The sequence below is a fragment of the Varanus komodoensis genome, unplaced genomic scaffold (assembly GCF_004798865.1).
Source record: "Varanus komodoensis strain SLA01 unplaced genomic scaffold, ASM479886v1 scaffold1, whole genome shotgun sequence".
NCBI classification, from domain to species: Eukaryota; Metazoa; Chordata; class Lepidosauria; order Squamata; family Varanidae; genus Varanus; species Varanus komodoensis.
The window spans coordinates 121,404,030-121,419,743 of record NW_025335268.1 but is presented as its reverse complement, the minus strand read 5'-3'; the positions used below and the strand labels follow the sequence as shown (position 1 = coordinate 121,419,743).

Here is a 15,714-nt window from a genome sequence, read left to right as displayed (position 1 = left end):
GAGTGATAAAAGCATCACTATACAACAGACCCATGGATTCAGTGGGTGAGAAGTCACTTATCCAGCTTCCTTCTTTCCTGTGTTTTGTTTCTTCCAGTGAGACCAGTTCTGGTTTGTGAAATATGGCACTGGGCCTTTCAGAGAAATCTACCCTTGCACAGCGGGGTAGCAGGGCTTTGTGGCAAGAAGCTCTACTTGCCACAGCTGCCATTCACTTGCCCTTGCCCTCCAGACCTGACCCACACAAGCAGTCAGAGGAAGAGCTCCAGGCAAGAGAGGGATACTTGGTCTACCTGCTTGCTCTTGCAAGAGCCTGTTTGCTCAAGGAGGCAGGGAAGCAGGCAGTTATCTCAAGGAGTGGCCTGCAGACAGGCAGGCGCAAAGGGCCCTTGGAGTCAGCAGTGGTGGGCCCTTTCTTGAGAGGGAGGTCTCATCACACTCTGGTGATCCTGACCCCCAGCATTCTTCTAGAGTCACAAGGTGCTCTCCTGCAGCATCAGAGTCAATGTGCTTGTACACACCAGTTGCTGGGAAACTTGGCTGTCCTGCTTGTGAGATCCTGTGGGCAGCTGGACTAGATGGACCCTTGGCCTGATCCAGCATGGCTTTTCTTATGTTCTCATGCATAAGTTGTCTCAGAAGAACTGAGGTATTAAATGGAAACAGTAAATGAAAGTGGACCCACTGGTCCATTTACGTTTCCCCCTGGAAAAGCTAGAGAGGAAAAGCACACTCTCAGCACCAGGCTTTTCAAGCACAGCAGTAGACGCTGGATGTACTGAGCCTGGTTTAAAAGTGTGGATAGCCACATATACATACTTGCACACAGGTGCATACTGAAACATCTACAGCTGACTTCCTCACAGCCAACTCATGCTAGCATGGTGCTCACACAGTTCCATCAAACCAAAACTAGGCACAGAACTGCTGTTTAGGAGCATAGGCTTACATGCCAGTAAAGGGAATACCATCCTGGTACTAAGGTTGGGAAAAATCTTTGTGTAGGATGACACTAGAGAGTCACTGCCAGTCACAGCAGATAAACTGAGCAAGGCAGACAAATGATCTGGTCTAGCATAAGATGTCCCACGCATTAAATGCAACAACCCATCTTGCAAACATGAGTGGATAGTGCAAATGTTTGTGCAGGACTGGTAATTACACTGAGATGGGGCCATACTGCACATACAGCCATATGCTGACCAAATTCTGCGAACACCCATGCTGCAAATTGTTCTGTTGTAATACCATATACCAGACTTCCCCAACCTGGCACGCTCCAAATGTTTTGGTCTCCCATAATAGCTTGCCATTGGCCATGCTTGCTGGGGCTGATGGAAGTTGTGTTCCAGGCGATCTGAAGGGTACCAGAATGGAGGAAGCATCTGCATATTAAAGCTTGGAGTTGAGGAGAGGCTGATTTCTCTCCTTAGCTTTTTGCCACAACTACAGTCTTGCGAAAGCTTTATCATATGCAAAGACTGCTTCCTGCTAAAGAAACAAGGGGCTTAAGAAGCAACACAGCAAACATGTAGCAAAGGGTGTATAACAGCTTCACAACATACTGAGTTGATTAAAGTCCTAGCATGAAAATATAGTCCATCTGATAGCATAAGGTAATTGATTTCCTTACACTACATCAACAGCCCCAGTTGATATATTTCTTCATTCAGTTAAAAAAAAAACATGCATAGGGGACTCTTTGACATGTTCTTTCTTTACACTTTATAGTTCTAATTTTGTTCCTGGTGTCTGGAAATTGTAGAGAATAAATACTGGAGGGGGTTTAGAATATGGCAACTTCCGTGCTTCCTCATGAACCAGAATTCAATCACAGATTTACAAAAACCAGTCAGTCATTCTAGTCCATTATTGCTAAACTCTCCCTGCTTCCACCATTCCCAAGGCAATTGCTTTAATTTGTCTCGCCCTTACAAACAAAAACCCAGCCTCTACTTCCTCTCCTTCATGTGGCTTGTGAGAGCATTTCGCTTGGACCGCATGCTTGTTTAGAGTGCTCATTCTTCCTAATTATATGCCAGAAAAATGACTGAAACTTCTACAGCTCATCAGTGAGGGTTGCTGTTTGCCATCCATTTAGGATTCAGTTCAGGTTCCGATGATTCTTGGGCGTTCCTTTAATCATCTGATGAGTAAACCTTAGGGCTGTGAGCAGGATTCCTATGGCTGCAGCACAGAGCTCCACTCTTTGGGAATGATAGCTGTTGGGGCCCATTCACAGTTTTGTGCAAGACATTCTATGGCTTATTGCATTACACATTTCTACCCTATACATCCTATACATCCCAGTTCTCTTGAACTCTTCCTCAATGTCCTGCTGTTCTCTGAAGGGAACAGGTAAATCAGCTGTGATTAGCAATGGAGTCTGAATGCAGATCAAGTGGGAACTTTTGCAAAGCACTATGTTAAAGGGAAGAGGGACTTCTCCCTTGACAGCACCCCTCCTGGATGGCTTCGGGGCTTTCCAAGGCTGCCCACAGTGAATGGAGCATTCTGAGCTGGGTTCAGTAGATGGAATTCGGCTCTTTTTGTTAGGACCTGAGAAACAGGATCGTGGCAAGTTGCACAAGGACTGTCTTGGGCCAGGACCTTCCTGCATCACTTGCTTGAGAGATCTCAGGAGAGGTCATGCTGAATACCCCATAGCAGTGCAATTAACACACGGCTTTTCTTGAACCCTCATGGAATTAGAAGAAAAGGAGTAGCCACTGTGACTTGCTGAAAATGAGTCCTTCCCCCTTTTCTTTGCTCTTTCTACACTCTTCTCCCTGAGAAAAACCGAGAAGGAGCCAGGGAGAAAGGAATTCAAAATGTAAAAATACTAGAAAAGAGCCAGACATAATGGTGTATGGTTTAGGAAGGAGCTGAAAGAGAGCACAGCATTCCACAAAGGCTTGTCATTGGCCACAGGTGCTCCTACTCATAGTTGTTGCAGTGGCTCCTGCATTTGGGGTCACTCATGAGCTTCCCTTTCCCCCACCAAGCACTTGGAGTTTGTAGAACATTTGGTCTCCTGAAGCAGTTAGGTGAACAAAAGAAAACTGATGGAAGATGAACCGGTTGCCAAATTACTTCAGGATTCCCAGATCTTTAAAGACTCCCACAGTCTCCAAACTCACTAAAGTTTTGCAAGAATGAAGAACTGTACTGGAACTCCCTGGCTATTATGACTAGAACTAGTAAGGGGCAGCAGATTGTTAAACCACCAAGCAAAAAGCTGTGGGGGGAAAGCAGCTGGTTTGGACCATGACACATTTTTGTCTCTTTGCATCTCAGAGCTAGCAAAAGTGGGAGAGCTAGCAGGGTAGAATTCTGGCTTACCAGTTACCAAGACTGTAGGTTTCTTCTTGCATTTTGATGCCACGAACATTACAATCTTTGGGTTTAACTCCTTTTCACAAAGTTCTGTACTGAAGCGAGGCTCCGTAACTACCGCCTCCACTGCAATTTTTCCAAATGTGCAATTTTAATTTCTTTCAGAGTCCAGAACAGAGCAGAGGTTTCTAAAATAGGTAGGCCTGCTTGCTAGAAGATGCTTTGAATTATATCCTGAGAAGCCTGTTATGGTGAGAACCTTTATTTTCTGCTTTAACAAAAAATGTTTGTAGTAATATATTTTAAAATTAAGCTGTTAAAAAAGTAACATCTTTTTACGATGCTATGGCTAATTGGGGCTACGACTACTGTTGCTGGAGCTACTGTGGACATGACTATGGTTTAATTTCCAAGAATGATAGCTAAAGACATAGTTTCTAGGTCTACTTCATGCATCTGATGAAGTAGATAGCCACCTATGAAAGCGTATGCCACAATAATACTGTTTTTAAGATGACATAGGACACTGCCAGTTTTGCTGCAACAGATGATCAGGGCTGCTCTTCTGGATATTCTACTTGCACAGATGCCTAGAAGGAAAGTCCCATCAATGGTGGTATTTAGAAAACCTAATTAGTCCACTGGGCCTATTAGCAGAGTGCCTCTTCTTTTTCTTAGTGGGACAAGTCAAGTTCCAATATAAGAGAGCTGAAAAATCACGTCCTTCAAAAACTGGAGTACTCAGAAACGGCTGTGCTTCAAGGACAAGATGGGACATGTGGTTTTTAGCGCTGGCCTTGACAAGAGGCGAATAAAACAGCAATGTTATAACATCCTGTGGGAGACTGGAGAACTGCAGACATGACTACGGTATTTTAAGGGGACAGATCTATTTCCCCTCTTCTTTCCTGTAGTTGGAGTTATCACAGTAGCCCCACTAATTCAGGCCCTGCTTTGTCTCTGCTAGACAAGCCTCTCCCTCCTTCACTCTGCAGGGTTCCCACGATGGGAGTATCTGAAAAGACGGAGCTGACAGAGTCTGGGTCTGACATTTTCCGCTCGGTCTTCGGAGCCCCTTTCGCGGGCTGCGTGGGGGAGCTGCTGGGTTTGCACTTGCCATTCTGGCCTTGTGCATTGCTTGGCACCATGTGTCGATTTAATCCCTCCTTGCCCCCAGCCACGTCAGCATTATGATTGGGAGTGGTGCTGAGCACTGAGGAGTTGATACTGTCCTCTGGTTGATTAGCCTGCTTCTCGCTGTTGCGGCACCAGCAACGGCATGGGGTCAGGTACAGGTAGATGAGCACCAGAATGACACTCAGGATACAGCCCACAAGAGTGGTGTAGGCTGTATTAAGTGTGTCTGGTGTGCCATGCAGGGTGGAGTTATGGACTGTGACCTGCACATAGAAGGTCTCGTTGAACACCTGGCTTACTGCATTACAGGTATACGGGCCCATGTCCTCCAGGCTGATGTTTTTTATCTGGAGACTCCCATTTGTCAGCACAGTCATGGAGCTATTATCCCCCTCCTGTGGGACACGCTCAAACCTGGGTGTCGTCCATTCTGTAGAGGTTACTCCCCGCTGCCTGGTGTCACAGTTGATGATGACTTTTTGCCCACGGTGGACTTCCAGGGCTTGCTCCTTGAATTCGCTGCAGTTCATGACCTCTGGGTCACTGAGGCTGGAAATTTTGATGTTTCGGTTGTCCTGATCCAGGCATTTGAGCTCCTCCTCAAAGTCCACAGCTGAGCTGAGCTGCCGCTTATGCCAGTGGGTGAAAAGGTTGTAGAGGTCACAGTGGCAGCTAAGTGGGTTGCTGTGGACATAGAGGCCATTCTTCACCCAGGCTGGGAGCTCGTTCACCTCTTTCACAGACAAAATCTTGATCTTGTTGGAAGACAAATCCAGCAGGGCCAGCTGAGGAAGTTTAGGGTCTTCCTTTTTCACCAGCTCCAGTGGGAAGCGGGAAATGTCATTATGGCTCAGGTACAGTTTCTGGAGGCTGGCCATCTCATCAAAAGCAGAGCGGTCAATCTTGGAGATCTTGTTGCTGTACAGGAGCAGCACCTCCAGCTCCTCCAGCTTACTGAAGAGGTTCTCACCTAGCGCCTCAATGGCATTGGAGGAGAGGTCCAAGTACTTGAGGTGTGGGACATTGCAGAAGGCCTCAGTGGAGATGAAGTGAAGGCCATTGTGGCTGAGGAAGAGGGAGTGGAGATGAGAGAGCCGTTCAGGAGCCCATTCTGCCCGGAGCCGCTTCAGCTCGTTGTGACTGAAGTCTAGGACAGAGACGTAGGGAGGGAGGTGTGCGGGGAAGACTTTCAGCTCGGCTTTGGAGCAGCTGATGATGTTGCTGGCGCACACGCAGTCCTTGGGGCAATGCAGGGCCAGCCCCCCTTTGCGGACAATGCCCAAGCTCGACGGCAGCAGCAGCAGCAGGAGCCAAGCGCCCCTTAAACGCGGCGCCAGACATCGACGGAACATCGAGGCATCCTGAAACCACATTGTAAGGCTCAGCGGCGGGGGAAGGTCACATTCCTGTCACGGAGAAGCGGGCGGGCGGGCACCATTGGGGCAGCCGCGAGCATCGGGGGGCGCTGGGGGGGGGGGGGGGGGGCCCCCTGGGGGCGGCGGGGGGGGGGGGGGGGGGGGGGGGGGGGGGCGGGATCCTCCAGGCGGCGGCGGAAGCGTGTGCTTGCCGGCAAGCGGCGCAGAGAACCGGCGTAAGGCAGGCTTGGAAGCGCGCCCGCTGGGCTCATCCCCAGAGCCGCGCCTGCAGGGTCCACCTGCTGCTGCAGCAGGCGAAGGCCAAGCCCCTGCCGCGGCCCCCGCCGCCCGCTCCCTGCAGCCCAGCCGGGGAAAGGACGCCTCGCATCGACCAGCTCGCCTCGGCTCGTGCGTTCGCGTCCGCTCCTCCTCCCTTCCTCCTCAGCATATCCGTCGAGCCCTGCAGCCTGCCACGCGGTGTTGCATTGCAGCAACAACAGCCTTCGCGAGCCGCAGCGCCAACCACGCACTCACTCGCTGGCGAAGACGCTCCTCTGCCGCCCCCCGCTCAGCCCATCCCGGCGGGGCGACTCACGCAGCGCTGCTTCCTCATGTGGCCTCTCCTGTCCCTGCCTGCAAAAGGGAAGATTCGGCGCGACTGCGGGAAGTGCTGAAGCAGCCGCCGCACCTCTGGACCGAGCCCGTCGCCGCTGCCCAGTCGGCTGGGGCGGGCGGGGGAAAGATGGCTAAGAGGACTTTCCCACGACCCTCGCGCTCCCCTCTGTTCTGCGGGAGAGGGCAGGGCTGGGGCGCCGAAAGGGCTTTTCCCAGCGCTGGACGCCGAGGGAAGCTGGCTCGGGCAGCGAAGTGAACGCGAGCGGCGGCGCGAGAGACTCAGCCCGGCTAGCTGACTGGAGGAAAGCGCTGGGCAGGCGGCGCGCGCGTGCGTGCGCGTGCGCGGAAGCGCGCGCGGCCAATAAGAGCGCGCGATGCTTCCGCACACCAGTTTTCTTGGCATAATCACACTCGCCCACCGCCTGTCGGGAGCAGAGGGGACCGGCCGGGGAGTGGGGGGGGGGGGGGGACCCCCGCCCCCCCCCCCCCCCCCCCGGGGGGGTTTTGGGGGGGCCGGGGGGGGGGGGGGGGGGGGGGGGGAACTCGCGCTGCCCGCCAGTCCGCCCAGGTCGTTCTGTAGAGGCAGCCGGGAAGTGCGCGCTGCCGGTGGCGCGGCGGGACGCGTCCTCGAGCGGCAGCCTTCGGGGTGATTCTGGGACAGTTGCTGGAAAGGCGCCCCGTACGAACGGGGGATCCCCGCCCGCCCCGTCTTGCTGCGAACGGACGCCCTGCAGTGAACTTCCAGCAGGGCGCCCCCTCTCCGGCTTACCGAGGTTTGCCCAGGAAAGGAATTCTCTTGCTCTGGAAGAAAGATGCGCCGGACACAGTCGTGCCAAGCGTTCGTTGTTATGGTTTAGCTACAAATAGTACGATGAGGCGGGGGTGGCGGAGCAGGCCAGCCATCCCTCGCTGCCGGGAACGCGCGCGTTCCTAAGAATGGAACGAACCTTCTTCAGGCCAATGAAGTGTGGCAGGCTTTTAACCCCTGACTTGCTTCCCCGCATCTGTTAGCTAGAAAAGACCAGATACTAGCTACTCGTGGTGCAGGAGGAAAGCAAAAAGTCCGCGATGCTCCCCTCAGTCGCAGCAAGAAAAACGCTTATTTGGCGCGGGGCTGGAACTCGGAGCAGCGCTAGTAGAAGTCTAAGGATCCTATTAAGAACTGCAAATAGATGGCACCATTAAAGATAGTTGTTCGATCCGCTTCCCGAAATAGCTGATGGATCTTCGTGTGACCTTGGACAGACCAGTTGTCCTATCTCTCAGTAATTCCTTGCTGTGTTAGATGCCATGGACGACCCCCCAGCATCCCCCAGCCACCCCTGGGCATGCTGGGAATTGAAGTTGAACACAAGTAGCCTGCCACGGTGGAGGAAGGCTGTTTCAGGGGGATGCAGCTACAAAATGTGCTTACCCAGGTACCGTGAAGGTAGAGTTGCCCCAGTGGGAAGCTGCTAATTGGGTTACTTCCTAGGTAGGGATCCCCCTGTCCTCTATGCTTGCCCCACTCAGAGCACATGATAGTGATCTATCCTGGAAGGCATGAATGAGCAAGGTCAAATCTGGTTTCTCCACATAAGGGTGCAACTGGCGCCTCAGCTGAAGCTGTTTAAAGGGGTCATAGCCATCAGGAGCAGCGACCTGCTTTTTTAAGGGCGTATGAAGCTGCATCCAAAATGACTTGTTCAATGTATTCTGAACATGTATTTCATTATCTGTTAACACACCTGACGTTTTGTATGTTGGGTAACAGATAGACATGGGGATTAGGTATGTGGAAGGACTAAGAATTCCACAAGCTGATGCTTAAACTGGATTTGCATTTTTCCATATTTACAATGCAAATCCAAATCTTCATCTCTTCAGCCACAATATAAGACATGAAGCAGTGCATCTTTTTGCCTTTCTCTCTCCACTCTCTCTTTTCATTGTCAGTTATAAAACCATCAGATTCTTGAGGCCACAGCCATTTTTTTTTGCTTATGTTGCAAAGCCTTGTGTACACTGATAATGCAGCAACCGCCAATACAAATGCGGCATGTACAATTTAAATAGGTTCTCTTCTGCTTTTTATTCATAATTAATAAAACCAATGCATGGTAATATGCTCTGATCTAAAAGGCACTGTCAGGCTACTTCTCACCATGTATTTTAAATTCACACTATAGGCATACAATGTACTGATGCATACATGCAAAAATGTAAGGTACATGCAGCACATATTTTTATGTATGCTTGCCCCGGGTAGAACGCTTATAGGGGCACACAGTGATAAACAGCCCTTAGCATCTCTTAAAAGTGACAGGATTGCATGACAGATAAAAGAATACGGGTTACCCCACTTGATATTTTCACTAATTTAAAAATGCCTTTTAGTCTGGAATATGATTATTATCAAAAAGTTACAAAGGGGAAGAGAGCTATTTTAAAATGAAATGTTTTTTGTCAATAAAGTTTCTTTGTCAATAAAGTTTGGAATACAAAAACTTCAGCATAATGGGTGGAATGGACTTGCTCTTGTTATACATTGAGTTCTTATCCTGCCCGAGAATGATAGATTTTCTTCATTATAGTCCTTTCTGCTGTCACAGATTCAGTGCTGATTTTTGTACAAGTACTACTAGGCAAAAAGCTGATGCCCTAATTTGCATCACATGTGAAAACTTCTCCTATATTGCTTATTGGCACCTTTGTAAATGCCCAAGTCAGGGGCACACCAGAAAAATCAAACAGATAAAACAATGATAAAAATGAGCTACAAAGAGCTACACTGGAAAAACAAGCAACCTAATCACCCCCCCCCCCCCAGGTCATGTATTACTTTGCTATTTATCTTCCCCCCAGCCGCACCCCAACCAAAACATGAAAAGCATATCAGTTGGTCACCACAAAGAATTGCCTCATCCATGTGAAACAGAACTGGTTCAAGAGATACACTGAGCAGTGCTGGTACCACTGTTTCAGCTTCCAGACCATCTGTGTAGTCACCTTTTGATCCTTAAATCTTCCTAAGATGCCCAGAGTTTTTTTCCTCCTAGCATTATAATATAGGCAGCTGGGCAGCCACCCCTACTGCTAAGGCACAAATAAGATCCTATAGAATAGCAGATTCTGATAGGTTCTGGAAGAGAAATAAAGGAAGCTTTGATGTTTTCACACATTCCTCCACCTAGCTAATTACATGCCTTAATCATAACTAATCATAACCCTTTTGTTGACAGGATCCCCCTCCCCCCACCAATACCCGTGTTTCTTGGAAATGCCCTTGTGGTGGGGGATTTGCCAGAAAATTGTTTCTCGGGGGGCGGGGGGTGATTTTTTTTCTACTTCCTTAAATACTGAATTTGGCCATCTAGATACGCCATGGGGAAAATAGGCAGCGTATAATGTTTAAATAAATAAACAGGATTCTAGGCAAAACACAGCCACTGGGAAAGAAGAAAGAGTTATCAGAATGCTTATAGGAAATATATTTCTTTTGAGGACATTTTCTTTAGTTACAATCTATATTTAGGTTAAAAATGTAATGTGGAAAAGCCTGAATACCTGTTCAGGTGGGAGTGGGAGTGGAATGCAATATCATGGAAAAATATAAGGGCTGCTATGTGGGACCTTTCAGCATTCCACCTTTCAGTATTACATTGCAAATCTCCTTTGTATACAGTATTTACAATTATAGATTTATCCAATTTGCAAAGTGTTCTATCCTTTTTAGCTTACTTTTCCTCCCCAAAACCCTGTGAGGCAGGGCCACTGTGATTTCTATTTTTGCATGAAGGCAACTGCTCTTATGAACTGGAAATCTTAATTTGAATACACACAGGAAAGAAGATCTTGGATTTTACCTGAATACCTATGTCATGCTTTACTGACTCTTTTTATTTTACAACTTTCCATGCCCACCATAACCCTTTTTCAAAACATTAACCATTCAGTAGTACGTGAGATTCCTTCAAATCTTTGCAGCCGATTTCTTGAGCTCACTACCACCCACTTCACTTCTGGATCTTTCCCAGCCTATGGTAATGGGACCTCTTAGGAAGTTCCACTCTTTATCATGAGTCTGTCGTCCTTACTACCATTTGCTCTTATGATCCTGGTTAATGTGGCCCTATCACCAGACACTACAGGAAATCCTACCAGCATGTTCTGATCTTTTCTACTTCAGTGAGCCTGTTGTTGGTCTTAACTTCTATGGAAGTTCTTCTATAACGGGAATTAATTAAGGTTCTTTGTGGTCCCATCTCCAGTTGCTCACCTGAATTCCTTAAAAAAGATTATTGAGTTTCTGTTATTAGAGACTGAACGATGGATTGTTTCAGACGAACTGTTGCTTTCCAGTTTCTTAAAATATGAACACTAAATTTCCATAGTCTAGTGCAGTAGATCATCGTATACACTACACAGTGATTTGTTCTAATCACCCCAATGGACCTTTAATAAGGAGGCACATCTGTTGATAAATGATTCCCTGCATGAAAACCTTGCTAATCTTTCCTCCCCTCACAGAATTTTGCAATGGAATGTCTGACTGAGGGATTAAAAGAGCCTAAACTGTCCAGCAGACGGCAGGTGGTGGTGCTCTGGTGACCCAGTGCTGGATAAACCTCAACAGATAAATGTGTGTACATGTGCATGCCACCTACTGGTGCTGCAATGCATATTGTAAAATAATCTTCTTAACTGAAACATCAGGCAGAAATATAATTGGTGGACACTGTGCAATAGAGGCTGAAGGCTCAGATACATTAGAAATAATTGCTAATGTTTGCCCTGGGTAGGTTTTCTACAGCCTAAGAATGATTAATGGGAATGTTTCCCAGAAGAAGTGCACTACCAATCAACTGAACAGGTGAAAGGAGTGGCTCTTGCACAATAAGCCATACTTCCCCTTGCTGATCATTTCACTGGACTCTTTACAGCAATTCCAGCTTTCCCTTGGGTGGAACAAGGATGTGGTCAGATCTTGTCTAGTGACAGAGGGAGGTCAGTTGCATTACATATGGGATATGCTGGAAATGTCCAGCTGTCCAGAATAGAAATTAGAGTTGTATACTTAACTGAGTCTATGCCTATCCAGCAGTGCTACTGGAGGACTATTCTTCTGTCTCATGGCATTTGTACCATGAAGTTCTGCAAGGCTTTGTTCTGTCTGCCCTGCTCTTTAGCATGGAGATGAACCACTGAGTGAGCTCACTGGCCTATTATCATTAGGCTGCTGATACGCATTCTGCTTCCCTTTTTCATCTAGTGCAGGTGAGGTGGTGAAGAAGTACCTCTTTCAATCTGGCCCAGATCTTCCAACAATCGGCTTCATGGGATGACCTTGATGAGAAAGCGGGGGTGGGGGGGGGTGTCTCATTCACTTTCTCCACACCAGGCTTAACTTTATACATCTCAGTCATTTATTTATTTATTTAGGGAACTTCTATGCTGCCCCATTCGTCGAAGCCTCGGGGCGGCTCACAACCATAAATAAATAGAATCCTATAAAACAATATAAATTAAGTCGCCCTGGCCAGAGAATAAAATAAATAAATAATATTAATTAAAATAACATTTGAATAAAAAGGTCTTTGCCTGGCACCGAAAAACAAATAACGACGGCGCCAGGCGGACCTCTCTGGGGAGCGCATTCCATAGATTGGGCGCCACCGCAGAGAAAGCCCTCCTCCAAGTACTTACCCTGCTAATTTCCTTCACGGAGGGTTCCCGGAGAAGGGTCTCTCCCGCTGATCCCAAGGGGCGGGTGGGCATATATGGACGTAAGCGCTCCTTCAGGTAACCAGGACCCAAGCTGTTAAGGGCTTTATAGGTCATCACCAACACCTTGAATTGGGCCCGGACTTCAATGGGAAGCCAGTGAAGCTGACGGAGGACTGGAGTCATGCGAACATAATGCCCAGTCCCCGTCAGCAGCCTGGCAGCTCTATTTTGAACCAACTGAAGTATCCCTGTCTTCAAAGGCAGCCCCACGTAGAGCGCATTACAGAAGTCAAGTCGGGAAGTCACCAACGCGTGTGTCACTGTCGCCAGGCAGTCGTTCTCCAGGTAGGGGGCACAGCTGATGGATCAGCTGAAGCAAAGCAGTGCCTCCGATCCCCAATCCCGCTAGCCTATCCAGAAGAATACCATGGTTGATGGTATCGAAAGCCGCTGAGAGGTCCAGAAGCACCAACAGGGACGCAATCCCCCTGTCCTTCTCCCTGCACAGGTCATCGTACAGGGCAACCAAGGCAGATTCAGTACCATACCCGGGTCTGAAGCCGGACTGAAATGGGTCCAGATAATCAGTTTCATCCAAGAGTGCTTGGAGTTGTCCTGCCACCACCCGCTCCAACACCTTGCCCAGAAACGGGATGTTGGCCACTGGTCTATAATTAGTGGCCTTCTCTGGATCCAGTGACGCTTTCTTCAGGACCGGTCGGACTATTGCCTCCTTTAAAGGGGCAGGTACCCGACCCTCCCTTAGAGAAGCGTTAACCACTTCCAAGATCCAGGTCCCAGTCCCGTGCTTGGCGTTGTTAATTAACCAAGATGGGCAAGGGTCCAATAGGCAAGTGGTGGGACGTACTCGTCCAAGTACCTTGTCCACATCATCAGGCCGCAATAACTGAAATTCATCCATTAATTTTGGACCAGACGGCAACATTCGTATCTCCCCAGAAGCCTCTGAATCACTAGTAGAGTCTAGCTCATGATGAATCTGAGCGATTTTCTCCCTGAAATGCTTGGCAAAGTCGTCACAGTGGACCTTCGAGGGTGCAACCAGATCTTTCTTAGGGCCAGGACGGACCAGCCCTTGTACCACCCGAAAAAGCTCCGCCAGACGGCATTTTGAGGAGGCAATGGAAACGGAGAAGAATTTCTTTTTCGCTGCCCTCACCACCACAGTATAGGCCCGATAATGGGCTCTTAAGTGTGTTTGGTCAGATTCATCCCGTGATCTCCTCCACCTATGCTCTAGCCATCTCCCGGCCTGCTTCATCGCCCGCAATTCAGATGTATACCAAGGGGAAGAGTGGGCTCTGCCTGGTGGGAGACGACGCTTAGGAGCGATCGTGTCAACAGCCCTAGTCATCTCCCCATTCCATAGTTTGACCAGAGCCTCGACAGGAGCACCAGTCTTGTCAGCTGGAAACTCCTCCAGGGCCTTCAGGAATCTGTCCGGATCCATCCGGCTCCAGGGGTGGACCCACACAATTGGGTCTGCACCCTTACAGAGGGAGAGGCCGCTCTTGAGCACAAACCTCACTAGGAAGTGATCTGACCATGACAGGGGTGTCAGACATAAATTCCTCACCCTCAGATCACCTTCTTCCTGCCCCGTCAAGAAAACCAGGTCCAGAGTGTGTCCACGTTCATGGGTCGGGCCTGTGACATGTTGAGACAGTCCCATGGCCGTCATGGAGGCCATGAAGTCCTGAGCTGCCCCGGTCAGACCAGTCTCGGCATGGAGATTGAAGTCCCCCAGGACCAACATCCTGGGGGTCCTCAACACCAGGTCCGAGACGATCTCCGTCAGCTCAGGCAGGGAGTCTGTTGGGCGGAAGGGTGCACGGTACACCAACAGAATCCCCAATCTGTCTCGGTCGCCCAACACCAAATAGAGGCACTCCAGCCCTGGACTTGAAGGGACTGGAAGTCCCGTGAGGGAGATGGAGGCTCAGTAAACCAAAGCGCCCCCCCCTTCCCCTCCAGGCGTGGACAGTGCTGAACCAGATACCCAGGCTGGCACATTTGAGAGAGGGCGACATCCCCCCCCCCCGCCCAGGTCTCTGTTATGCAAGCCAGGTCGGCCCCCTCATCCACAATCAAGTCATGGATGAGGGAAGATTTATTGTGGACCGACCTGGCATTAAGCAGCAGCACCGTCAGGCAGCTCAGGTCCCTATAGTGCCCTTTTTATAAGCTAAACAATCCAAGTTGTAACCTTTCTCCACAGAGGAATTGCTCTAGTCCCCTTGGTTATTTTAATTGGCCTTCCCTGCACTTTTCTTAACTCTACTGTTTTCAGGTGTGGTGACCAGAACTATATGTGGTGTTCTGGTTGTGGTCATACCATAGATCTATACAGGAGTATGATCTTGGTAGTTTTATTCTCAGTTCTTTTCCTAATTATGGCAACGATAGAATTTTCCTTTTTCACAGCCAATGCATGTTGGGTTGACATTTTAATCAAACTATCCACTGCAACTCCAAAATCTCTTTCTTGATCAGTCACTTCAAGCTCAGTGGCTGAAATACTGGTCTGTACTGGCTTCAGGTCAGTTGAATCCCCTGAGAGTGGGGATTTTCTGTTTAGGGCAAAGAGCAGTCCTCAGGGGCTCACTGGAGGGGACACAGACAAATGTAGGTGATTTGGGAAAGGTTGTGCTTTGGGCTCCTCTAAATATAAAGTGGGCTGACAATGGGTGTTTGGCTGAAAAAGGGAGGTAGTTTGCAAGGCTGAGTGTGTGTTTTTAGAACTCAGAGATAAGCTGAAGCCTCAGACTTGAGTTAGTTCATTTCTGAGCTTTAGTTTATGACCTGCCCTGAAAGACTTAAAAAGCTGAGCCTTCATTGACTCAAACTGAAGCTAACACAAACCACTTTGTTTATAAGCATACTTGCACAGTGATTCTTGTCAATATGGAACTATGTATTGTTTTTATTGCCCCTTTCTAAATTTGGGTTTAGTTTTAAATATAGGACTGAGGTTCCTTTCAACCATGTGGGAATCCCAGTTAGAGTAACTCTTTTATCCTGCTTTATATTTTTAGCTGAATTATTGTTGGTTTTATAAGGCACATTGAATGCTCCAATTTAAATGTGCCTTGTTAATAAATTACAGCTGAACCTCTACATTTGCTGGGGTTAAGGATGCATGACCTCTTTGAAAGTGGAAAAACCACGAATATCTCTATGTCCCCCCCAAACCTTAACTCTTAATACTGTTGATCATTTGTGTACTGGATTGCTTCTCCCCACCTACACCACACACTGAGAGACAAAACATGTGAGTGAGGCCAGTTAGTACCCAGACAAATAGCATGGCATCCACAAACTGAGTGCATAATCTGCAGTTTTCTTTACATTTTCTCTTCTGTGTGTGTCACCTGCAATTTTCCACAGTAGGCTGCTAAACTAAACTTTTTAAAAATCCCGTTTAATTACATCTGGTAGCTACCCACAGTTCTAGATAGTTGTACAGTAGTGGACAATGAGGAATGTGGGAAGGGCCCTAAAAAGGCACTAAAAAGAGGATGGAAAGGAAATTATCAGTGCAAGA

The 15,714-nt window shown here is 48.4% G+C and overlaps 1 protein-coding gene across 1 annotated transcript; it reads right to left on the bottom strand.

The window, feature by feature from the left end:
- Positions 1-2,858: 2,858 nt before the first annotated feature.
- On the bottom strand, positions 2,859-5,846 carry AMIGO1 (adhesion molecule with Ig like domain 1). The gene has a single exon (XM_044443410.1). It carries the CDS (start codon positions 5,844-5,846, stop codon positions 4,260-4,262), a length of 1,587 nt encoding a protein of 528 aa, XP_044299345.1. The 3' UTR covers positions 2,859-4,259.
- Positions 5,847-15,714: the final 9,868 nt, after the last annotated feature.